Below are 26,753 nucleotides of genomic sequence, written 5' to 3'. Positions count from 1 at the left end.
TAAATTTTGGTTATTATATATTTAAGATTTAATTGTATATCAATGCTTGTACTTGAGAGTTTGTTTATTTTTGTAAACTTTTAAAAATGTTAAATTTCCAATCAAAATATCTATAAAAAAAAACTCTGCCTGCAGAACTATATCTCTCCCTTCCTATTTATGATGTTCCTACTGATTAAGATAACCTCATGGCGTTTTGCAGTCTGGGACATCCTTGATATTGGCAGTATGGAACAAAAATACCAACCTGTGGCTACATCTATAAATTTTAATTTCTATGTTTTTAGTAATTATATTTAGGATACTTTGAAAGATAAGCCAATATGAGGTAGACAATCACTAGTTAAACTGATGCTATGATTTGCAGCTCGGGTGTAGATTGTCATAGTTGTGGGTACGTTTGTGGAGCTGGGAAGCTTATTTGCAGACGTTTCATCGCCTGCTTAGATAATATCTTCAGTGCTTTGGAGCCTCCTAGGAAGCGCTGCTGTACTGTGTCTTCTACAATTTATTTAATTCCATTCCTGATGCTTCTGGTTGTTTATTGTAGTGGCAGGTTTATTGGTTCTAGGTCTGTGTTTGTGTTGATGGAATCCATGGATAAGTGCCATGCTTCTAGAAATTCCCTGGCTGTTCTGTTTAGTTTGTCCTATGATCAGTGTGTTATACCACTTGAACTTGTGGCTCTTGCCATCTGAGTATGGCTACTAAGTGCAGCTGGTCGTGGCATTTAGCAGCTAGTTGATGTTCACGAATGTGGATTGTTAGTTGTCTGCCAGATTGTCCTATACGGTGTGTCATGCAGTCTTTACATGGAATCTTATAAATGATGTTTGTCTTGCACGTGATGGGTATACAGTCTTTTGTTCTGGTGAGCTGTTGTTGGAGCATAGCTGTTCGGTTTGAGCTGTCATGAATCAAAGTGGTTGGAGAAGTCTAGCTTTCAGTTCAGAGACTTTTTTTATACAAGTTAGTGTGGCTAGTGAGTTAAATTGTGGCATGTCTTGTCAGGTTGTTTGTCTATTAGAAATCTGAGAATGAAGCTGCAGGGATATCTGTTCTTGGTGAAAACTCCATAGAGGTGATGTCCTTCTCTTTGTAGGTCGAGATTGCTATAGTATGTTGCAGCCCTTTTGAACAGGCTCCTAATACAGCTTCTCGTGTTCCAACAGTTGCTGTTGTTGTTCAAGATCTGGTCCTTGTGCGTGGCTTTTCTGCACACTTATGGTGCATTCACAGTTATGCGTTCTTTCTAGCAATGCATCCAGGATTGGGACTTGATTATTGATTTCCTCCGCTCCTAAAAATCAGATCCCTGTGAGCGTGGTATTGACAATCTGGTGGGTATTCTCAATTTCTGTTCTCTTAATAATGAAGAAAGTGCTGTCCACGTAACTGATCCAGAGTTTGGGTTTGGATTGGAGGGCTGTTTGTTCCAGCCTTTGCATCACTGCTTCTGTTATGAGCCCAGAGATGGGGAGATCATATGTGTTCCACTGGTCTGTTCATATTTAACAACCAAATATTTGAAGTGTGTCATCAAGCACAAGTCTAGTAGTTTGAGTATGATTTCCTTGTTGATAGGTTCCTCGTCATGTCATCTGACCAGATTGGCTATTGTCTCTCTGTATGGAGTTTTGTCAACTGAACTGAACAGTGCCCTTAGATCAAATGAGACCATTGCTTTGCCAATGTCTACGTTTATGTTCTTGATGCTGTCTCAGAATTCCTGTGATGATTGTATGAAGTGTTTGGATCCGCTGCTAAGATGTTTCAGTTTTTGTTCAAGTTCTTTTGTCAGTTTGTGGCATTCCCAGGAACTCCATCACACAATGCATCTAAGTTTGTGTACCTTGGGTAATCCGTAAAATCTTGGGGTGTTGTTGCTTTCTGGCTTCATCCTTTACAGGTCAATGCTGGTTATCGGCCTCTATGTTTGTAGGTTCCGTAGTGTGTTGTTTATTCTATTGGTGCTATGGGGCATGGGGTCACTACATCTGTAAGTACGTGTCAGTATCTGCAAGTAACTTTCTGAATATATTCAGTCTTGTCCATGATACCCATCATTTTGCCCTTATCCGTAGATACTACAATTACATTCTTGTCATTTTTAAAAGGCTTCTCGCTCTTCGGTGTTGAGGCTTGTACCCCTTGTTAGCAAGGGTACAATGGTTTTTCTGACTGCTTGCTGTGTCTCTTTAGTTAGTTCATTAGTTCTATGCGTACTTTCTCTTGCTGCTAAGAGGTTTGTTGTTTTTATGTCCCTCTCGTAGTTGAACCCCTAGGCTAGCACAGCCTACAGACACAAAAGGCTGTCTGTTGACAGAAATAGAGAACACACACTGGATTATCAATACCATGCTCGCAGGGATCAGATTTATCAGATAGGAGGAAACTAACAATCAGCTTCCATTCCTAGAGGTGATAATAAAAAGAATACAGAACAGTGTATGCACCGCAAGCATACAGAAACGCCACACACAGACCAGATGCTGATGTACAACTGAAATACACAAGAGAAGCTGCATTAGGACCCTGTTCAAAGGGGGTACAGACAATGTAGCACTTCCGAACTATGAAGAGAAGAACACCACCTTGCCAAGAACCGATATCCCTTCAACCTCATCTGCAGACGCCTAACAGAAACAACGAGACAAGTACTTTGGGGGACTTTAACTTTCCAGATATTGACTGGGAAAGCTATAGCTCGAGTTCGTTAGATGGGTCGGTGTTTGTCCAATGTGTGCAGGAGGGTTTCCTGACACAATATGTAGACAGGCCAACAAGAGGTGAGGCCATACTGGATTTGGTTCTGGGTAACGAACCAGGCCAGGTGTTAGAATTGGACGTAGGTGAGCACTTTGGGGACAGTGACCACAATTCGGTGACTTTTACTCTAGTGATGGAGAGGGATAAGTGTGCACTGCAGGGCAAGAGTTACAGCTGGGGGCAGGGAAATGATGATGCGGTGAGGCATGACCTAGGATGCATGGCTTGGAAAAGTAGGCTTCAAGGCATGGGCACAATTGATATGTGGAGCTTGTTCAAGGAACAACTATTGAGTGTCCTTGATAAGTATGTACCTGTCAGGCAGGGAGGAAAGGGTCGTGTGAGGGAGCCGTGGTTTAATAAGGAATTGGAATCCCTTGTTAAATGGAAGAGGGCGGCCTATGTAAAGATGAGGCGTGAAGGTTCAATTGGGGCGATTGAGAGTTATAGGGTAGCCAGGAAGGACCTGAAGAGAGAGCTAAGAGCAGCAAGGAGGGGACATGAAAAGTCCTTAGTTGGTAGGATTAGGGAAAACCCTAAGGCTTTCTATAGGTATGTCAGGAATAAAAGAATGACTAGGGTAGGAATAGGTCCAGTCAAGGATAGTAGTGGGAAGTTGCATGTGGAGGCTGAAGAGATTGGGGAGACACTGAATGAATACTTTTCATCAGTATCCACTCAGGAAAAGGACATTGTTGCCGATGTGAATATTGAGTCACAATTAATTAGAATGGACGGCTTTGAGGTATGTAGGGAAGAGTGTTGGAAATTCTGGGAAGGGTGAAAATAGATAAGTCCCCTGGGCCTGATGGCATTTATCCTAGGATTCTCTGGGAAGCAAGGGAGGAGATTGCAGAGCCATTGGCCTTGATTTTTAGGTCCTCATTGTCTACAGGAATAGTGCCAGTAGACTGGAGGATAGCAAATGTGGTTCCCTTGTTCAAGAAGGGGGAGTAGGGATAACCCTAGTAACTATAGGCCGGTGAGTCTCACTTCTGTTGTGGGCAAAGTCTTAGAGAGAATTGTAAGGGATAGGATTTATGAACATCTGGATAGGAATAATGTGATCAAGGATAGTCAGCATGGTTTTGTGAAGGGCAGGTCGTGCCTCACAAACCTTATTGAATTCTTTGAGAAGGTGACTAAGGAGGTAGACGAAGGTAAAGCAGTAGATGTGGTGTATATGGATTTTAGTAAGACGTTTGATAAGGTTCCCCATGGTAAGCTATTGCAAAAAATACGGAGGTATGGCATTGAGGGTGAGTTGGAGGTTTGGATTAGGAATTGGCTGGCTGGAAGAAGACAGAGGGTAGTAGTTGATGGTAAAGGTTCATCTTGGAGTGTAGTTACTAGTGGTGTTCTGCAAGGATCTGTTTTGGGACCATTGCTGTTTGTCATTTTTATAAATGACCTGGAGGAGGGGCTAGAAGGTTGGGTGAGCAAGTTTGCGGATGATACGAAAGTCGGTGGAGTTGTTGACAGTGAGGAAGGATGTGTCAGGTTACAGTGGGATATAGATAAGCTGCAGAACTGGGCAGAAAGGTGGCAAATGGAGTTCAATGTTGTTAAGTGTGAGGTGATTCACTTTGGTAAGAGTAACAAAAAGACAGAGTACTGGGCTAATGGTCGGATACTTGGTAGTGTGGATGAGCAGAGGGATCTTGGTGTCCATGTACACAGATCTCTGAAAGTTGCCACCCAGGTAAATACTGCGGTGAAGAAAGCATATGGCGTACTGGCTTTTATTGGTAGAGGAATTGAGTTCCGGAGCCCTGAGGTCATGTTGCAGTTATATAAGACTCTGGTGCGGCCGCATCTGGAGTATTGTGTGCAGTTTTGGTCACCATACTATAGGAAGGATGTGGAGGCACTGGAACGGGTGCAGAGGAGGTTTACCAGGATGTTGTCTGGTATGGTAGGAAGATCGTATGAGGAAAGGCTGAGGCACTTGGGGCTGTTTTCATTGGAGAAAAGAAGGTTTAGGGGTGACTTGATAGAGGTGTACAAGATGATTAGGGGTTTAGATAGGGTTGATCATGAGAACCTTTTTCCACGTATGGAGTCAGCTATTACGAGGGGGCATAGCTTTAAATTAAGGTGTGGTAGGTATAGGACAGATGTTAGGGGTAGATTCTTTACTCAGCGAGTTGTGAGTTCATGGAATGCCCTGCCAGTAGCAGTGGTGGACTCTCCCTCTTTATGGGCATTTAAACGTGCATTGGATAGGCATATGGAGGATAGTGGGCTAGTGTAGGTTAGGTGGGCTTGGATCGGCGCAACATCGAGGGCCAAAGGGCCTGTACTGCGCTGTATTTTTCTATGTTCTAGGACATGCCACTACCTAACTAGCCATGCTACTTATAATAAAAATGATTTCAGACCCAACAACCAGACGTGTACAACTAGTGGGGTTCATAACAGCCCATAAACCGACAACCATGCTCAGACAACCCGCTAGAACAAAATAACCCCACACCCATCATATGCAAGACAAACATAATTTACGAGACTCCATACAAAAACTACATGAAACACTATAAAGGACATACAGATAGACAACTAGCAATCCACATCTGTGAATACTAACTAGCACTAAACACCTCGACCAGCTGTCCCTAGTAGCCATACACACAGATGACAAGTACCACAAGTTCGACTGGGACAACACAATGAACATAGGACAAGCTAAACAGAGGACAGCCAAATAGTTTCTAGATGCATGGCACTCATCCATGGACTCCATCAACAAACACAGACCTAGACCCAATATACCAGCCACTACAATGAACAACCGGAAGCAGCAGGAACAGAACCAAGCAAATTCTAGAAGGCACAGTACAGCAACACTTCACAGGAGACTCCAAAGCACTGAAGATATCACCTAGACAGGGTACGATACATCTGCAAATCAACTTCCCAGCTTGGTGAACATACCAACAAGCATGATTCTATGAATTTGTATAAAGCCCAATAGTTGGTTGGAAATTTAATCTTTCTTTTTGATAATTGTAATATCCAGGATCAATATTAACAAGTCTAATTATGACAATCATTTCACAACAGGCTCACAACGTAAATGTCTGCCATGACTTCCCTGATAATATATTGAATATTTGATTAAACAATAGTCCATTTTTACTTGCTGCTCTTACTTTATCCAGACTAACAGCTGATGAAAACAAAGTTGATGCACAGTTGCTGTGAAACAAATAGGGTGGGCACTGTTTCACCAACACTCTCTCAGCAACTGGCATATAGAATGTGTTCAGAGTGTGACATTTTTAAAAACTGAGAATCTCAAGAGGAAGCTTTTGATGAAACTGTTCACTGCCTGTAGAGACTAATTATGATAGTCAATTTTATACAATTCTAATTAACATGCAGAAGCATTCTGGAAGAATCACTTATTTACTATCAAAAGAACAGTGCTTCAATGAATACTATCCATTTAATGTTACTGTTGTACAGACCATTCAAGATTGCTTTATGGTTTACTTACAGATTCTGTAACTTAGCTGAGTTATCACAGAAGACAAGCAATTTAATGGAAAACTTTAACAGAAAATTACTCAATTTATATAACACTAGACAGGTGTTTGAGCTTGATACAAAACAAACAGACAAATGTGGAAACTGCAAACAGCATGAAATTCAGATGCTCACTTCATGAAGATTGAGTTGAGAACATTCAGAGCATTTCCCTATTTGCCTTACATATGAATTTAGTGTCTCAATTAGCTTAATGGATTACAATTAGTATAAAATGTGATAAAATATTTTCAGTATTGCCCTGACATAATTTCAGCATTGTGTGTCATGAACCAGACATGTATTTCTTTACAATCAAACTTGCATTGTCTTAGTTGTAAAGTAGCTTCTTTCAGTCATGCTTTTTATCTAGCACTTTCAAAGAAAATACAGAAACACAGAATCCTTGCAGTGGAGAAGCAGGCCGTTTGGCCACCAAGTCCACACAAACTCTGAACAGCATCCCATCCAGGCCCTCCCTGTAACCCAGCATGGCCAACCTAATACGGAATTGTGTTTTTAAACTTTTCCAAACCAAAAGAGATTACGTAAACAAAGACAAAACCAAAAAGATGTCAATTACACCAGTTACTTTGGGGCGGCACGGTGGCGCAGTGGTTAGCACTGCTGCCTCATAGCACCAGGGACCCAGGTTTGATTCCATCCTCGGGCGACTGTGTGTGGAGTTTGCACATTCTCCCAGTGTCTACGTAGGTTTCCTCCCACAGTCCAAAGATGTGCAGGTCAGGTGAATTGGCCATGCTAAATTGGCCATTAGTCAGAGGGAGATGGGCTACTCTTCAGAGGGTTGGCGTGAACTTGTGGGGCTGAAGGACCTGTTTCCACACTGTAGGGAATCTAATCTAAACAACTCAATGACAATCCAGGCTTTCTTGATCTGTTTCAACTCATTTCAAGACTTGTGGGGAACATATATAGTTTGCCTTGTTAGTTTCCTCACCTTGAATGCTTTCTGAATTTCTCTGTTTGATGAGACACGGTATCTTGTCTTTAGTCTTGCAATGACTAAAATGAGTTCTATGAACTAAAGAGACCGCATCAGATTAAAAAAGCAGTTACTTCCAATTTGATCAAATTCCTCTAGTTTCCTGCAAACCAATGATGCATGCAGATGTCAAGCTGGAGATCTGTATCACTGTCAAGTCAAAAGACATTCAGTCAGAGACGTATAGAATGGAAGCAGACCCTTCGTTCCAACTCATCCATGCTGATCAGATATCCTAATCTAGTTCCATTTGCCAACATTTGGTTCCTATCCCTCTAAACCCTTCCTATTCATATACCCATCCAGATGCCTTTTAAATGCTGTAATTGTACTAGCCTCCACCACTTCCTCTGGCAGCTTTTTCCACACACGCACCACCCTCTGCGTGAAAATGTTGCCTCTTAGGTCCCTTTTATACCTTTTCCCTCTCACCCTATATACATTCTCGGGTTTAAGGTATGAGCAGGCAGGGAAAGTTTTGAGTTTTGTTAAACAAGAGGCTCAGCTGAGCATGACTCAGATCAGATAAGAACTTACAGTTAACAATAAGGAGCTGGACACAAGGGTAATGGGTTAACAACGTAGAAAAGCATACATTATGTAGGGCCATTTAACAATATTGGAAGCACCCAGTAAGGTCAGTTAACAAGGTGAAAGGTATTCATTATGCGAAGCCAGTTAAAGTTAAGAACATTCATTGTGTAACAGCAGATGGCTTAATCTTTACTGTTGATGCTCACTGATTGTAGCAGTCACCCACTCAATGTATGTTGTCTTATCTGGATGCTTCTCCCTGTATAATGACTATATAATTTATTAATGCCGTTCCAGAGAGACAGAGAACTAATGTCTCTGTGCACATGGGTGATCATTCTCTCTCCCTGCAGGGCCTGGAATAAAGACGAAGGAGGTAAAACTATACTGTTTCTGAGCATTTTGGCTTCGACTGAGGGGGGAATGGGATGACAAATCTATGTCCTCTAGTTCTTGACACCCCTATCCCAAGGAAAAGACCTTGTCTATTTATCCCATCCATGCCTCATGATTTTATAAACCTGTATAAAAGGTTACCCCATAGCCTCTGACGCTCCAGGGAAAACAGCCCCAGCTTATTCGGCCTCTCCCTATAGCTGGGATCCTTCTACCCCGCAATATCCTTTTAAATCTTTTCTGAACCCTTTCAAGTTTCACAATATCTTTCAAGTAGGAGAGAGACCAGAATTGCACACAATATTCCGAAAGTGGCCTAACCAATGTCCTGTACAACCGCAACAATACCTCCCAACTCCTTTACCCAATGCTCTGATCAATAAAGGAAAGCATGCCAAACACTTTTTTCACTATCCTTTCTACCTGCGACTCCACTTTCAAGGAACTATGAACCTGCACTCCAAGGCCTCTTTGTTCAGTCAGTCAGTCAGTCAGATGATATAGTATTCTCGTTTCTCACATACACACACAGTGCCTTTATTACTTGCAATGCAAGGGACTCACCCTTCAGGGACAACAGTCGCCCTTATCTGGACAGTCGGGCTTTCTGCACTTACAATTGTATTTTTATACACAAACCCACGTCAATCACATATCGGTTCCTTCTTATTAACCAGTTACATATTGATCGTCAAGCCTTGGTAACATAACCGACTTATCACATTAAACTTTGGGTATGTGGCACTTACCATTAGATCATTTACCTCAAACCTCTGCAGCACAGGGTGAATATGGTTTAGCTTCTTGTTTTATTGCTGAATTGGGGCAAGTTTCAGTTAGCTAGCTTAGCTCGCATACATGTTTGGCTGCATATTTCTTTGCTTAAGATGAATCAGGTCTGATTAATTCTCGGAGAAAGAGGACTGCAGATGCTGGAGATCAGAGTAAAAAACTGGTGCTGGAAAAGCATAGGTTAGGCAGCATGCGAGGTGGTGGCTTTTGCTGGAAGCGTTGAATCTCCTGGTCCTCAGATGCTGCTTGACCTGATGTGCTTTTCCAGCAACACAATTTTCAACTCCGATGAACTCTACTTATGAGTTTAGCTGGACATTTACAGGTACTGTGCCCATTCCTGACTAGCTTAGGTGACCTATTTTGAGGTTGTGACCCCATTTTGAACCATTTCCACATCACCGTGTACACGAAATTTAGCTAGTACTTATCGAAGCTCATCTCAAACAAACTCTAAGATAACTGACTTTTGGTTGAGGATGTTTTAAACTTAAAATTGAAATAATATTGTCAGTTTATCCATACACATTAATTAATAATGCCTTATTTCAAACTAGAATGTTAGTTCTGTCAACAGCTCAACACATCAAACAACAAAATTCAAATATACAGTTCTAGGTTTGTGGAAGCTAATCTCAGCAGGGCAAGGGCAAAACACAAACTGATTTAAATGCCTATCTTGTACATACAACAATATATCAGAATTCCTATATCTGTTCACTATGCAGCAAATCACTAAGTGTACATATGTTGGACATTCACGGACATCCCATGTCAACAAGATGCACTCTGGGGTGAGCTAAACAACTAAGAATAAAACAGGTGCAAGAGGGGTAAAAAAAGCAAAACCAAGCAGTAAATATAAAACTAAATTCATGAGACGATATTCACAGAATTTACTGTTATAAGCTAGCACAGAGATCTCTAAATAAAAATCAAGAGAACTGTAGGTGCTGGAAATCAGAAACAAAAACAGAATTCCAACCATTTCTGTTTTTGTTTTGGGGTTGTCTGAATTCACTTAAGATTCCACTGACTGAATAGTTTTTACTAATTATAAACACGAACTAAATTGAAGATCAAAGACAAAATAAGGATGGCATGGTGGGGGGGGGGGGGGGAAGCACATAATAAATTCTCTCATCCTGGGAATGGTAAACCCCACAATTAGTTACCTTGTACAGTCACTGCCTCCACCCACCTCAACAAATCATTGTGCATCCAGTTAAGCTGTCTACACAATACACTAAAACAAACCCACCTCCCTTGTAAAATAAAACCAACTCTCCAAAATGTCACCGTGACTCGGGGACAGCTTAATTTTTAGCACAGCCACAGGCATGGGTCAAGGGCAAAAGAGGGGGCAGAAGTGTCCGCAAAGCAAGTCACGTCAGTATGTGTTTTGGGACATGAAAACAGGTCATTGGGGCCATTTGTCTCCATGCTGTGGCTTATCTCCCCCCCCAACCCAACCACCACTTATATTAACTCCAGCAGCACTTCCCTCTGCACCTTTCACTGCTCTGAGTATCTAGTTTCCCTTTAAATGGACCCGCGGTCACTCGCCTCAAATACTTGGCGTGTTTGTGCCTGGGTTATAGTATTTCTGAGCGAAAGTGAACGAATGCCAACGCAATTCATCCAAACACAGGGGAAGCCAGGACTCGGTTACCACAGAAACATCACAAACGATCAGATCCCTAACAGGTCCTGCCTTATACCGGCAATACAAGGGTTGGTGCACACTCCATTTGGAGTCAACCTTGAAATCAAATCTCCAAGGGTGACAGAAAGAAACTTATTCCTTCCCCTTTTTCCCAAAGCGACTGTGTGTGTTTGGGGGAGAAAGCGTCGAGGGAGACTTGAACAGGAGAGGATGGCATTTGACGGAGATGACAGAAGGTCAATTAAACAACAAGGGCTGGGAATGAGGAGACCTCTCGTTACCGCACCCAAAACAAAATTAAGTAACAAGATACACAGACTTCTTGCTACTCAACAGAGGAGAGTGAATTAAACAACAAGGGCTGGGAAGGTGGAGGCCTCACGCTCTTCCAAAGATAAAATTAAAAGCGAAAGGTGCCGGGTGACAGCGAGAATTAAGTGCACTCCTCGCTTTCACTCACCAGCCATCACACCAGACCCGAACCGTCCGCTTCCTCTTCTCCGGGGAGCAGTTGTCGCTGGAGGCCACACCGTTTTTAATCATTACTGCTATTACTGCTACTGCCGCTACTGCCACCACCGCCTGTGCCACCACTCTCCAGCAAAGGAGGGCCAAGCCGCTCGAGCGCCGGAATTTACTGGAAGCCGCCGCTCGTGCTCCGTGACGTTGGTCGCGGCCTCACGCCACCAACGCTCGGCCAATCAGCGGGCGGGGAAGGGGGGGGGGGAGGCGTCACCGCGAGCCCTCTTGTCCCAAGCGCAGAGCCGCTGAAAGGCAGATCGCGGAGAGCGGCTGAACAAAGAGGAGGGGTTTTGATGCTAGTCTCACCTAAGATAGTGCATATACACTCACACTCAAATAAAATCAGAATGTTCAACGATTTTACCAAGTAGCGGTCACCTATCAGCTTTTTTTAAAACCGGTTGTCAGGTGATTTCCCCCCTTCCCCATCCTTTAACGGTCGGGCGAACTATTGATTGATGGCGGAACTGTCCAATGAAAGTGGGGGATGACGGAGGGACGCCGACGTCATAAAGGAGCGGACCAATGGTGAGCGGGAGGAGGTGGGATCAGTCGCTGACAGCGGGAAGGTTGGGAGAGGAGTGTTAGAGGATGGAGAGAGGAGCAGAGGGCGCCAAGTTCAAGAAAGTAAGTTCGTCGAGGCAGTGTCGCTAATTGCCCTGCCTTTATCAAGCCGCCCTAATTCCAAATGAATCTGAAGCAAAGGCATAAATTGCTGGAGAAACCCAGCAGGTCTGGCAGCATCAGTGCAGAAAGAATTCAGAGTTTCGATTCCAGTGACCCTTTCTCAGAGCTGCTAGGCCAGTCGAGTTTTTTTCCAGCAATTTCTGTTTTTGTTTCTGATTCCCCACCTCTCTCTCTCTCTCCTTCCCCCCCCCCCCCCAATAAATCTGGTCGTGAAACTTCAGGTTAGACAAGTGCAGGTTGAACGGTTTGTATTCACTTCAGGGAGAAAGTGAGGACTGCAGATGCTGGAGATCAGTCAACAAGTGTGGCCCTGGAAAAGCACAGCAGGTCAGGCAGCATCTAAGGAGCAGGAGAATCAATGTTTAATAAATCCTTTATCAGGAGTGGGGGCTGAGAGATAAATGGGAGGAGGCGGTGGGGCTTGGGGGGTGTGAAGGTAGCAATAGGTAGATGCAGGTGGTGGGTGATGGTGATAGGTCAGAGAGGAGGGTGGAGCTGATAGGTGGGAAAGCGGATGGACAGTGGGGGAAGTTCAAGAGGATGGTGTCGAGAGGTTGGGTCTGTGATGAGGGGAGGGGAGGAGAGGAAACTGGTGAAATCAACATTGATGCTGTGTGGTTGGAGGGTACCCTAGGGATGAAGATGAGGCATTCTTCCTCAGTCATTGAGTTGCTAGAATTTGGCAGTGGAGGAGGCCCAAGTCTTGCATGTCCTTGGCGGAATGGGAGAGGGAGTTCAAGTGGTCAGCCACAGGGCGGTGAGGTTATTTGGTGCTTGAGGCCCAGTGATGAAACGTTCCGCAAGTTGGCGTCCTGTCTCTCCAATGTAGAGAAGAACACATCAACAGATACAGTAAATAAGATGTCTGGATATGTCTGTTGCTCTTGATGTGGTCTCCTCATCTGTCTCGGGACCCTTCAACCACCCAGCATCAACGTCGATTTCACCAGTTCCTCAATTCTTCTCCCCCCACCTTATCCCAGATCCTTCAACTCAGTACCACCTTCTTGAACTTTTTCCCCCCCCCACCTGTCCATCTTTTTTCCCACCTATCCGCTCCATCTACCACTCTGACTTATCACCATCACCCCTCATCTGCATCCACCTATTGCCTTCCTAGCTACCTTTTGTTCCAGCCCCTCCTATTTATCTCTCAGCCCCCACGGGGCTTCCCACCTTCCTAATGAAGGGCTTATGCCCAAAATGTTCACTGTCGTGTCCCTTGTATTTACTTCAAACAATCAAACCACATAGTTTTTAAATCTAATCAAATCCACTCTGATCTAGCCTTTACCACCCAAAAATTCATTTTTCAGGTCTTTGTTTGTCGTTTGTGTAGTAATGCTGAAATGAGAATCAGTTGAACACTACTGGTTGGCAGAAGTGAGACCTAGAGAGCCATGTCATTTTCTTTTTGTTGTGATTAAATACAAGAGGAAAGAACTGGGCCAGGGTGTGGAAGGCTTTGGAGAGACTTGGCTTGATGGACTAATGAGTTGGAGTTCTGATGAAGAGTCACTGGACCTGAATAGTTAACTCTGTTTTCTTCCCACAGGTGCTGCCAGACCTCTCCATCAATTGCTATTTTTGTTTCATGCCTCCAGTACCCGCAGTTTTGTGTTCTACTTTGGGGGTTGGACTGATTTGTCTGATTACTAAATTGCCCTCAGCTTTCTAATACGAGTTCTTGTGCTATCATAGATTCCTTCTCCCTACAGGTAGAGGCCATTTGGCCCATTGAAGTTTCCACCAACACGTCAATCTTGCTGCTGGGTGGGGTGGCACAATGGCTCAGTGGTTAGCACTGCTGCCTCATAGCACCACAGACCTGTATTCGATTCCAATCTCGAGCGACTGTGTGGAGTTAGCACATTCTCCCTGTGACTGCATGGGTGTCCTGCCACAGTGCAAAGATGTGCAGGTTAGGTGGATTGGCCATGCCAAATTGCCCATAATGTGCAGAGATGTGTAGGTTAAGTGCATTAGCTTTGGGAATTATCGGGTGGGATACTCTTCAGAGGATCGGTGTGGACGTGTTGGGCCAATGGCCTGTTTCCACAACGTAGCTATTAAAAAATATATACAGTCGTCCCACCATACCCACAGGGGGATACATTCCAAGGCCTACTGCAGAAGCCCGAAGCCGCAAATAGGAGCGAACCCATTCATTTAAATGGGAAGCCTACCATCCTGGCAGCCTGCTGGTCCCTGGTTCTGGCTGCAGTAACCCGCAGGAAACCATGTAAACCTGTGGATATGGAGGTCACCCTGTGTCTGAAATTTTTTAAAAAAGTGTTGGAGAAACTCAGCAGGTCTGGCAGCATCTGTGGAGAGAGATTTGTGCATAGTAAAATTGGATAATGTTATGAAGGTATAAAACTTGGGAGTGGTTGACGATGTTTATGGATGGAGTTGAAAGATAAATTTATGGTTGCTGTGCTGGAAAATTACTTGGTTCAACCTGAAGTAGTAACCAGGGATGGAATTGGCAGCTGATGAATGGAGTTTGTGAGAGGCTGAAACGATGGTGCTGATATTTAACTCTTGGAACTTTTTTTGGCTAATCCACAATTTGATGTCAGATAAGCAATCAAATGACACAAAGGCATTGGAAATATTAAAAGGTGGTGAAAAGCTGGTTTTCTGCCAGTGTACAGAAAGCTTAGAACTAATGGAGCGGTGCTAGTTGATTTTGTGGGCATCAGTGTGCAAGCTAAAACTAGAAGAACAATGGTAGACCATCAGAGGTGGCTCCTGTGTAATTCGTATTCTGGGACTAGTGTGTAGCTGCACTCCAGTTAATTGTACCTAGGTTTATACAAATTTGTAGGTTGGATGGAGAGAATTCTACAGGTACCAGTCTTGTTCACCATGAAACTACTCTAACGGCTATTAGAACAAACCTCACTTATCACTGTACAAAAAATCTGTCTGGTTATGTACGTTTTGTACACTCAGAAAAAATGTTTTTGATTTTAACTTATTTCCTGAATTAGCTTTTCTTGTACTATTGCTTCAACTTTGTCCTTTATTTTCATACTCTGCTTATCTTGAACCAAATATGACGTTATTCTTTGGCATTGACTTTTTTCCTATAAAGTTCTCCTTGAACCTTCTACTCTGTCCTGTTTTATTAATTAAAACCCTCGTTATCCGTTTCTTCAGGGTACTATAGGGAACAGCAACTACCCCTACCTATACTTTTCCTGTCTCATTCGTTTCACTCTTCCTACTTCTACAAATCATGGAGAGTTTACCCACAGAATGTTCACATCAAACATATGAGCAAAAGGAGCCTAATACATGTTGGATAACAGCAAAGGTTATCTCCAGATGTCCCCGTATCCACCTGGCTCACAGTCATATCTTCCTGACCTGACTGTTAACCACTGCAACACTTCCTAACTATGAATGTATGATTTCTGCCTGGATTAACATGTCCTGTGATCTATACTTCTGCCCAAAATGTCTGCGCCTCAGACTCCAGTTTTTTTTTCCCTGAATCTGGGTCTCCTGGCTCAGAGGTTGGCACTGTGCCACAAGGAACTTGCCTATTCAGTGTTTCTTTTAATTTATCCAGAGATGCTTTTACACACCACCAAATCACTCATGTTACTTATTTTTATCCTCCATCATCAAATTGTCTGTTTTCAATTTATTAACCACCACCAGTCAATCACTCATGTTTTCCAATTGATTAATTTATATGCAAAGCCCACTAAAGGCCATACAGACCGCCAAAAGTGAGGAAGGGGGTAGACTCTAATTCATCAACTCTGAGCTAAATTTCCTCAAGATGTAGATACTTATTGTTGATGGGGCTATCTATGAATCAATGTTCTCCACAAACTCCCACATATTGCATTTGTGACACACCACTTGTGCTGCCATCTGTGTTTTGTTGAATTGATTAGTTCATGCATATCATCAACTTGTATGTAGCATCTAGAATTTTAACTAATTATTGATTTAGTTGAAGTCAGGCATATGAAGTTATTTTCTTTTTAACTGTAACATAAATCACAACAAGTATTACATGTAAAAAGGAGCGCACACATCTACCTCTCCGCTGAATTCCCAAAGTTTTCAACTTTTGCATTTTGCTTGCAACTGTATTCCTGATGAAGGGTTTTGCCCAAAACATCGATTTTACTGCTCCTCGGATGCTGCCTGAACTACTGTGCTTTTCCAGCACCACTCTAATCTAGAATCTGGTTTCCAGCATCTGCAGTCATTGTTTTTACCTATATGATAGTTATGTGTCTTCTGAAACGTTACTGAACAACATCACTTCAATGTAGATATTCTTCTTCAGTTCATTGTCAAACTTAGTGCGCAAAACACAATCTCCATCATAGCAGGGCAAGGAGGCAGGTTTCAGGTCCACTCAAGCTGACCAGTTACTGTCCGTTGTGACTACTCATGAGAAATTCTCAAAACTTTTATGGTCCCAGTATTCCACCTTCTTAAATTCCCTTAAGTTTGGAAATCCCAATTGCATTGATCATTTTGCAGCTGTGTGTGTTGAATAACATGCAGGAGTAGCCTTTCATTAGTCCACAAAACAGTTGTAGTATTTCCGTCCTTATAAATCACCCACTTTTTCTGTTCCATCCATTTCATTGTACTGTGAAGTCTCAACCTAAATCAGCACTGAACTGTCACTACTTGAATGAAGTAATATTTAGTTTTCTAAAATAAGCAAATTCACTTTTTGCTTTTGTATGTGCAGTTTTACTTACAATATTTTTAAAAATGCATATATGGATCGTACTAAAGCATGTTAGTGTCAAAAGGTGTTTCCTGTGCTTAAAGCTTCCTTTTTGGAATGAATATTAGTTTGGTTGATTGTAACTGACTTAAATGTTTGATTTTAAAACTCCAGGTGTTTCCATGTTTTATACGTAGTAGCCCCAGTTGGATGAGTTTGAGAATAGATGATTTTTACAGAATTTGCTCCCAAGGACATCCTGAAGAAGATTGCTAATTATAATTCATTGTCCCTACTTAGGTTTTGTGATAGGGAGAAATTCCAAGTAAAATATGTGTAGACCAGCTGTTCTGAAGCAAGGTAGTAGGATGATCTCTTTGATCAAAATTTGAATTGCATGACCACTTTGGATTAGATTCTTCCTTTTAAAGTCAATTTGCAATGCAACATGTTGAAGTTTTTCTTGCATTATGTCTTGTAGCAAACTATGCTTTATAGTACTGAAGATGAATACATAGGCTGCTTGAGGTATTACCTGTAGTTAGTGTACAAGTGTACTTTTTGCAAATTTGTCAGTGACTAAAAGAGCTGAGTATTTCCATAATGCCAGCTATAAGTACAGCTAGCTCACTTTGTTTGATTGACTACATGGCATGTTGTGGATTGCTTGATTTTAACAAGACTTTGTAGCTTTTCAAAGTGTTCTATTTGCTAAGTTAACTTGCACGAGTACAATCAAAACGTCATGGTCAGCCTTACGGTAATTATTTTCCATTGCTGTGGGACTTGCATTATAAATCAATCCTCACATTCAATCATTCTTTAAGATTCACACTCAACTGAACATATGAAAGAACACCTGGTGATGAATTTCCATGCATCAACAATGCTATTTTTAAGAAAAATAGACATCTGAGCTGGAGAAAAATTGAATTGTGTATGTTTATTTATTGGCTTCGCATATTCTTAAGAGCATTGCTCAGCAAAACATATTATTTTCTGTTCCAGGAGTTGGTCAGTAAACTACTATACTTCTATTTTAAGGATCAGAAAACCAAAGGTATGTTCATTTTTGAATGCATCAAATTGGGATAGCAAATAAAAGTACTTCGTTTTTCCGATTGTTAAATGAACAAGTAGTAAAAGGGTGATTTCCATGAATGGTAAAGTGCTAAAGTCCACCCAACTAATGCAGTGTGGCATAGTAGGGGAAAAGTTCAAGTTCTAACTTCCAACAGGATGTTTGTGTGTAATCTGAGTTGATATGCCAGAGACAAATACTTGTATATTTGATGTAATGTACTTTCCCTCTTATGGTGAAATCTAGAGCAGGTTGTACATTGTAACAATTAACTGCTAGATTGTACTCAAGTCCTTTGAGTGCAGTTCTCAGTAAAAAAAAATTGACAAAATGTATTCCATTGGATGAGAACTCATTCAGACCTCCCATGGCTGTGGAAAACAAAAGATGTTTTGAACAGAAATTGGAGAGAATAGGGAGTGAGCAGCTTTTGGACAATATTTTCTCTGTTCCTGGAATTTTGATGTCAGAATGTGGATAAAGAATTGTTCTGCTGTCAGAGACATGAACCATTTGCAGTGAATATAGGTCCTAGATAGAAATAGTAATGTGCTTTGAAATGGCTGTATGGTTCATAATCAAGGACTAAATGTTGTATTTTCTATTTACTTACAGTTAGCAGCGATGCTGTCATCATTATGTCTGAAATGCTGAAAATATTTGTTGTAGGTAAGCATGTAAGATGAGTCATCTAATAGATTGTGTGTGTGTGTGATACAATACAATAAAATAATCAAATGTACTGGACTTTGTGTTCATTACATGAGGATGGGATTAATTAAACAGACCATTCTTTCCAATGGAGGAACATTCTAGAACATATTAGCACCAGTTAATATAAGTTACAAATTAGTAAAACACAAACAAAAACAATTCATCAAGATTTGAATACAATTTCAGGAGAGATGTTCAGCCAATTAAACAGATTGGATGCAGGGGAGGGGAAATCCTACTTTGATTGCACTGTGTTATGAAAGTGGTAAAAATAGACTACCAGTTTTAGACTTCCATCTGATTCTTAAGACATTTCATGATGTCTATACCTGACCTTGCTTTTAGTAATACACTCTCCCCTTTTTACACTTTATGCCTGCACTTGTTGATATTTGATGTTGCATTTTATTATTTTTTTGTGGGGCTGCGAAGTAATAAGAATTCCTGTTCTACTCAAAACCTTATAATTGAGTTCTTCTTTCTGATTAGTATAACTTTTTAGCTGTATAGTAAAGGAATTAAAAATCTTTGTGGCTAATGAGGGGTTTAAAAGACAGGACATAATTCATTCCCTCCCCCTCCCCCTACCCCCCGCCTCCCAACCTAGTCATAACAAAATTGGGAGGGTTCTGAGATTGTGGTAGTTCCCACAGGTGAATGAAAGAATTGAAGTAGAGAAAAGTTAAATTGTTCCTAAAGCTTTCTTTAAAAAATAAAAATGCAAAAATAGTTTTCTTGGGTCTATAATATGTCTACCTTTGTGAATGTTTTTGTAGATCAAGACAACTTTGAAAAAATTGAAAGCATCGTTCTTGGAAGAATTAAAAGGGGTAGTTAGGCACACATAGGTGAGGTTCCATCTGGAAGCCAGAAAACCAGGGACAGAAAAATCAGCAGTGATATAAGTAAAGTCACCATAGTCCCAGAAGACCTTAGTGCTGTTCGATCATTCGAGAGAGAGAGAGAGAGAGAGGGTTTTTTGAGAGGGTTAGGGGTGCTGGTGGTGGTTTAATCTGAAGGTCACCAGGCCTCAGGCGAGGACCAAGGTTGAGAAGACAGGACATTCATGGTGAACTGTCAGCCAGTTTGAACTGAACCTGTGCTGTTGGCATCACTCTGCATCGCCAGACTGAGTCCAGCTAACTGAGCTAATATGTAGAGACAGAAACTGGCAACTGATAAAATTGGAACAGCCACGATTAGAAATGCAATTCCAACAGAGAAAATAGAAAAGAGAATTGCAGAAAATAAAAAGCAAAGCAGGAAAGAAGGGAGAGTCCCAATGAAGGCAACTTGGGAGAGGAAATCACTTCTAACATAGAAGTTAAGGGCTGAAGTATTCAAGTTCACCCATTTTAATCCCCAGTGTTTAGGGAGAAGTGAAACTCCCTTTTCATCTATTTTGAGAGGTTAGTGTAGCAGTTAAAGTGGCACTCTTGCAGAGCAGACTGACAGAGCAAACTAATTAAACATATTCCCTCTTGCATTAGGATGGTGCAATTGGTAGAGACCGTGAAATGGGCTGTTTCAGCCTCACTGTTGTCAAATAACCATTTCTGCATGAACTGAAAAATTAAGTTGTTTCTTGTTCATTGAAGTGTAACTGGGTTTTTAGTGGGAATTTAAATAATTATGACCACTGAACAACCAATTTACCTCCGAAAGAGATGTGCATGTCATTAAATGTTCCCTTCTTAATAAATATTAGATTTATACACACTAGACTTTTAAATTTTTTGTTCTGTTATTTCAACTTCTGTTGTGACTCTGGGTCCAAAACATTATTCTGATCTTTGCTTAAAAAAAACTCATTATTTCCTAATTGGCTGCTTGATGATCTCACTGGTATTCAACAGTGGGAATCCCCAGTAAATGATACCACAATCAATTGAGATTGCAAAGATCTCAACAAAATGTTTTTTAGTTAAGTGTTGACTACAGTTTCTTTGCTGTGGGCTGCAAAAACCAAGCTGTTGTTTCAGGCGGAACTATACTGTTCACAGCCCTGACCTTTTGGTTCAGTATTGACTGCATATCTTCTTCACCACTGTTTCCATCTTTGTAATGTCATTACTCTCCACTCCTGTCTCTGTACTTGTATTACTGAAACACTCATCCATGCTTTTATTGTTCAAGTGTTGGCTTTTCCAATGCTCTTCTGAACTCATCCAAGATTACTAATGCACAGCAGGTCCTCTTCACCCATCATACCACAGTCCAATGCAATAGCTACTGCTCTGGTCCACCAAACCTTCCTTAAATTCCCACGCTAGTGTTATTTGATGGCATCTGCCATTTCTCTCAGTGTAGTTTCTGGCCTTGTAATCTTTTGAGAACTACAGCAGTCCAATGACGACCTCATGTATTCTCCACTTTCTTTGCTTGTCTTACCTTTATTCATTTAGGTCCCATAATTTATTCTCCAAACCTCTCTTTTTTTTCAACTCACTTAAGGGATATCAGCATTACCTTTCCCTAAACTATTTCCAATATTCTACATTTTTAACCATCAGTCAATTGTCACATTTCTTTTGACTTTGTCAATGCTAGTCTGATTTATGTGAAATGCCTTGATGCTTTTCTATGCTAAAGGTATTCTATGAATTTCATTTGTTGATTGATGGTGTTGCAGCCAACATGTTGATGTTCTTCATGTCAGCAGTAATTGGAAATGTTACTCAACACAATAGAGGGCTTTCCTGGAAGGAATAGGCTGATACATTTGCCATAAAAGTTTCAAAGTCTTTTGTTTTGCATGATGTACACACTACACAATTTAACATGAAACTTGTATCACATTCAGAGGCAGCAGCACGAACTGCCAGACAGGCATCTAATGAAGATTCTAGGACAGCAGACCTTGACCATTTTGAGAAGATTTTGCCCCAGCTGGTATGTAACAACAATTTCTTAACTTTCTTGGCAGGGTAAAGAAAGAAAAAAATTGATTTAATTAAAAAAGTGTAGCTGGCAGTTCCTTTCCAAGAATGTGATTGTATGTTAGCTTGTCCAGCCTACCATTTTTATCCACAATATCTATTGAGTAGCTTGTATGTAGGTTCACCGTTTTGAATAGGAGAATCTAAACAGTCTGAGTAGGAACATGTACTGTGGATCTTAATTAAGAATGTTAAATTAGAAATGATGGAATTTCTTCTTACTATTGTCAGCAAAATCTGTTCTACACACAGCAAGCATCTTTCCCTTTGAGCATGATTTCCTTGTAGTAAAACAAACAGAAAATGGGAAAGGAGAGAAACGGCAATAGATACCACTTTGCAGATGAAATTAATCAAATTACTCTTGTCAAAGCACGTCAGTTTTGCACAATTGGGAGTTCAAAGTATTTGCATGGTTGGAGTTCAAAGTCTTTTAACTTGGGTGTATTACTGCTTACTTGGAACAAGTAAACAACACCCAAACAACTAGGATCTATTTACAACTCTGCTGTTATACTGTCATTTGAAGGAATACGTTGGCACTTGAATTACCTCCTTAAATAGACCATGACAAGTTGCTGCAGTTCTTAAGACATGATTGTATATTTAAGAGTTCAAACTGGCAACATGTTAACGAAGACAGGGCATTCTGCTGCTGTAACCAACTCTTTCTTGTGTAACAAAATTCCCACTGTTGAATTTTGTGTTCTATTATTTGGAAGTGCAAATGCAGTCTGGTTAAATATTGAACATTTTGTAATGATAGGAGTGATTTTCTGAATGTTCTGAATGTAATGGGGGCTTATAAGAGGCTTACTACCTTATTTATGTTGTTTTGATGGAAATGAACGTGGTGGCTTTTTGAGAAGGTGCTATAATGAAGGCATATAAAGACAATGTTGATGTAGCTACATATGTCAGGAGACAGTCATAGCACACTTAGAGGTAAAGTGCTATTTCTTCTTCCAGACAGTTGATAAAAGCACCTTGTGTTCTATCCCAGTATTCTTAGTGATTTATAGAATCAGAGTGTCAAAGTGATGTACAGCACGGAAACAGACCCTTCAGTCCAACTCGTCCATGCTGATCTGATATCCCAATCCAATCTAGTTCCACCTGCCAGCATCTGGCCCATATCCCTCCAAATCCTTCCTATTCATATACCACCACTTCTCCTGACAGGGTGGTATCTGTATGGAATGAGCTATGTGTGGAAAAAGTTGCCCCTTGGGTCTCTTTTCCATTTAATAGTCCGTTGATGGCAAATTAGGGGCATCTCTACAATATCATTGGTCTCCACTCCTGTCTGAACAAATGCTACTGAAACACTCATCCATGTTTTTGTTGCTCTAGGATTGGCTTTTTCAATGCTCTCTGAGCTCATCCAAAACTGCTAATGCACAGCAGTTCCTCTTCACCAATGATGCCACAATCCAATGCAGTGGCTACTGTTCTGATCCACCAAACCCTCCTTAAACTCCAACCCTAATGTTAAACTATTTTGACGGCATCCACCATTCCTATCACTGCAGTTCATGATGACCTCAGCCAGTGTGTGAACTGAGCCTGTGCTAATGGTATCACTCTGCATTGCAAACCAGCTATCCAGCCAGCTGAGCTAATATAAAGAGATAGAAACTAACAAATTAGCTCAGCTGGCTGAATAGCTGGTTTGCAATGCAGAGTGATACCATTAGCTTATGAATTTATGCTTATGAATCCTGACATTATACTAATCCTTTTCTTGAAACTAAACTCTTAAAATCTAACTAGAAAATGATAAATGTAAATATTCTAGACATTTATTTGTTTGTGTCCCTTGCCTCACATGGATCTAATGAATTGAGTTTAAAGAAGATTTGATCATTGAGCAGCACAGAATATTCAGTTGAGATTAATGTAAGTAAACATCAGTCCACAGCACAGGGAGGAGAGAAGCAGTGAGAGTTCCAGCAGAGGGTGCCAGATACTAATCTGAAGTGGGAAGTGTATACTTGTAGAGGACCTTTTTTTGAAAGAAGTCAGTAAAGTTGCCATAGTTCTCGGGAACCACAGGGATGCTGCAATGAGAGAGAGAGAGAGAGAGAGAGAGAGAGAGAGAATATGACCGGTAGTGGTTTAACATTGTTACCATGGCTCAGGTAAGGAGCACGTTTGAGGAGAGTCCCGTCATGGTGACCTCAGCTGGTGTAGAGGGTCGGTTAGCTTGGTTGGCTGGATGACTTGTTTGTGACTCAGATTGATGCTTATAACATGGGTTCAATTCCCACACGATTGAGGTTACCATGAACAACCCCCTTCTCAACCTCTCTCCTGATCTGACCCCAAGTTCAACCCCAACCAGTCGTCTCTCTTGAATGAGAAAATAGCCCCATGATGTTAGAGGATGTTGTTATTCCTTTACCAGAAACTTGGTGGAAATTTTATGGAGGACTTGTATAATAGAGTAAAGCAGACTCCAGAAAAGTTCCCTGACCACCAATTTATAGAGCTGGGTATGAAAGGCAACAGATATCCTTAAGTGAAAACTGACAGAACTTTGGATGCTGCGAGTTCTGAGGAAGGGTCACCAGACCCAAAACGTTAATTCTGATTTCTCTTCCAGACCTGCTGAACTTTTCTAGCAACTTCTGTTTTTTATTCCCTAATATATTGTTACGACACAGGGCAAACCCTCCTGCTGATTTAAAATCAGCAACACAGAAAAGGTTTATCCTGTGCAGTAATCTGTGAAAATTCGAGAAGTCGAGAACTATTTAAAGTAAAAATTAACAACTTTATTTCTTAAAGTATAACAGAATAATTAACAAAAAATTATTTACAACTCCTACCTTTTACCTTCCCCTGTATAATACTAGTCCAAGAAAACCCACGATTAAGATATACAAAACAAAACTTCTTATCTCAAAACCAGGCAGCATTCAGTTTTCTCTGAATTCCTCTCTTCTTTTCTTCTTGCGGATTCTGCTTCATAGGTTACTGATCGATAAAGATACCTTTAAGAGAGCTATTTGATGGGCAGTCATTACATGCTGCTAGCTTGGCAGTTCTCCTCCCAACTGTTCAATTTTCCCTGGTATTATACCCCCAAAGCATTGGATTGTGTCATGGGCTTTTAAGATTGTCAATATACACAATTCAAGCTTGATCGGAATTTGGTATTTTTTCAGGGTATAATTTAAACTGATTGGCCTAATTTGAATGTTTTGTCATTTCCAGGCAACCCAGCTAATCTAGCTTTTGACCCAGTGTTACATTGTTACCTTATTGGGAACAATTGTGCTGTCACATATTTCTTCTAGCTTCTAACTCTCCTAAAAATACAATACACCCACATCTTCACAACAATATCTTTAAGTGATCTGTTCCATTAATTGTAGGGCACCAATTACTTTGATCTTTAGTTAAAATGAAATTTATTACATTTCATTTTGATGTCTAAAATTTGTGAACCTTCATTGTAGCTTGTCTTTTTTTTAAATGTTCATCTTGTTCTTACAGCTTTTGGACTTCTAGGAATTGGACTTTTTCCATGAGGTACTGCTGATCTATAATATTTCACCAACATTCGATCGCCACATTGATAACATCGTTCTTTGAAATCAGTCCCCTGTAATAGAAGTTATGGGTCTTTGCTCACAGTTGTTTATAATTTAAATTATATATTGTACTGTTATTTAATACAAGTAATTGTTCCTATTTTCCTGATCATTCATAAATTGTCAAATCCAAAATTTAATTTATGTAAAGTCAAAACAAGACCCGCAAAAATATGCTTTGTAGCAGATGAGCTTTTAAACTTTGATTTCCAAGTGGACCTAATGGTGTGACTTTCCCACTGATGGATTTCTAAAAGTTTTGAAATTACAAATCAACAAAAATCAATTTATAAATGCACGTTAAAAAAAATCAATAGCATGGTTACTTGGAAACTAAGGGTTAAGGCTCAAAGTTTACAGTCGAGAGGTATTAATATCAAAGACAAAATGATTCTAATATTAGTATTTCTGGTGAATGCCATTTGTAACAGTGTTCTTGTACAAATAAATGAAAAATAGAAGTTTAGAAAAATAATTTTTGGCTGTTGTACATATCTCTTTTTTTTATATTTTGCATTGCCACTCTAAGTGAAATATAAATATTGAGTAACTGTCAGAAGATAAACTCCTGGACAAAACCTATTTCAATTAATTCACTTGGACTGATGTGCTGAAAATATATTTCCTAACAAAATGGTAAGGAGAAATAAACAGTGAAGTCAATATGAACTGATCTACAAAATAATCTTTACATTGATGCGTATCTTGCTTTTGTCACCTCAAAAGTTCATTCTACAACATACGCCCTTAATTGTTCATTTGAAATCAGTTAAAATTGTTTGCTTTTGTGGTTGACTATTTTCATTATTTTGTAAACATAAATAAATATTAATTAAAAATTACTGACTAATTTCACTGTTCCTTTTTTTTTTCCCACTCTTTCTAAAGGATTACTTTGTCTTCAGCAGGCCAGGACAAGGTCAAGAGTCTGCATTAACAGCACCAACAGGTGCTACAGGCTGTGTTCGGGCTGGTTAGCATTTGCAATGATACATTAATGAAATCCTGAGAACAGCTGAAAACCAGTTGCATCTCCATATGGCCCTGTAGTAGTTAGGTTCTTCCTTCACCCAGATGGAAGCTTAGCATCGAACCATCTGGAGATTTGTGTTTTTGGTAGGAAATTGGAAAACACTTGCTCAAAAAAAAGATGAACTCATCTGATTTTTAGGTATTCTGCTTTCAAGCATTACTCATGTGGACTAATGCTCCAATAAACATACAAGATTCTTAGTGAACCTCTAGGTATGGTAGATGTGGAGAGGTTGTTTCCCCTTGAGAGTGTAGGCCGAGAGGGCAACATCTCCATTTGGAGTCACCCAATTAAGATTGAGATGGGAAGCGATTTCTTCTTTGAGGCAAGTGAATCTGGAATTGTTTTCTATGGTGGGTTGTTAAGTATATTCAATACTCCGATTTTTAATCAGTAAGGGAAAAGGCAGGAACATAATTGAAGATTATCAAATCGGCCAAGATCTCATTGAATGGCAGTGTGGACTTAATTGGCCAAATGGTTTACTTCTGCTCCTATGACTTACGGTCTTAAAGGCAGCCTCAGTATTGGCTTCATTAGCTATAATCTGTTTACCTCTAATTACACTATTCTCACCTCATTCTGTCGTTAATTGGGCTGTAACTCCATAGCTATCAAAACCTTCCAACAAAAGCAGCTGATTTTTAATGCTTACAGCTATAACCTCATCCTATTGTGAATAATTATTTTAATCTATTATACCACACCTAAAATACCATGAACTTTAAAAATTAAATTCACTTCCCTTAATCCTAGTACATAAGAAATTACAAATT

The 26,753-nt window shown here is 40.6% G+C and overlaps 2 protein-coding genes across 4 annotated transcripts in view; one reads left to right on the top strand and one right to left on the bottom strand.

Annotated features, from left to right (window-relative positions):
- Positions 1 to 11,316, bottom strand: part of pcyt2 (phosphate cytidylyltransferase 2, ethanolamine) — a 65,836-nt gene extending 54,520 nt beyond the window's left edge. Inside the window, exon 1 of one of the 2 annotated variants that reach the window (XM_043714991.2) lies at positions 11,152 to 11,316. In XM_043714991.2, coding sequence (XP_043570926.1) covers positions 11,152 to 11,234 — 83 coding nt within the window. In that variant the 5' untranslated portion in view covers positions 11,235 to 11,316. Of the gene's footprint in view, positions 1 to 7,258; positions 7,343 to 11,151 lie in introns of those variants that run through there. The other variant, XM_088000713.1, reaches the window with a different exon arrangement.
- Positions 11,317 to 11,747: 431 nt separating this feature from the next.
- On the top strand, positions 11,748 to 25,815 carry cenpx (centromere protein X). Of its 2 annotated transcripts, XM_043714993.2 has the most exons (5): positions 11,748 to 11,840; positions 17,620 to 17,671; positions 18,308 to 18,361; positions 21,210 to 21,298; positions 24,847 to 25,814. In XM_043714993.2, exons 1-5 carry the CDS (start codon positions 11,805 to 11,807, stop codon positions 24,859 to 24,861), a joined length of 246 nt encoding a protein of 81 aa, XP_043570928.1. In that variant the 5' UTR covers positions 11,748 to 11,804; the 3' UTR covers positions 24,862 to 25,814. The 2 variants fall into 2 exon arrangements, with proteins under 2 accessions (XP_043570928.1, XP_087856840.1); XM_088000714.1 differs by lacking the exons at positions 11,748 to 11,840; positions 17,620 to 17,671 and adding an exon at positions 17,954 to 18,111 and having other exon boundaries at positions 24,847 to 25,815.
- Positions 25,816 to 26,753: the final 938 nt, after the last annotated feature.

This window comes from Chiloscyllium plagiosum, unplaced genomic scaffold (assembly GCF_037043375.1).
Source record: "Chiloscyllium plagiosum isolate Xiang-an unplaced genomic scaffold, Cpla_swu_hap1 HiC_scaffold_25, whole genome shotgun sequence".
Classification (NCBI taxonomy): domain Eukaryota; kingdom Metazoa; phylum Chordata; class Chondrichthyes; order Orectolobiformes; family Hemiscylliidae; genus Chiloscyllium; species Chiloscyllium plagiosum.
This window is presented reverse-complemented; position numbering and strand designations above follow the sequence as displayed.

Coding starts and splice junctions, on each gene's coding strand:
- cenpx (XM_043714993.2), top strand. CDS start 11,805: ATGGAGAGAGGAGCAGAGGGCGCCAAGTTCAAGAAA. Junction 11,841..17,619: donor AGGGCGCCAAGTTCAAGAAA/GTAAGTTCGTCG, acceptor TTTCTGTTCCAG/GAGTTGGTCAGTAAACTACT. Junction 17,672..18,307: donor TAAGGATCAGAAAACCAAAG/GTATGTTCATTT, acceptor ATTTACTTACAG/TTAGCAGCGATGCTGTCATC.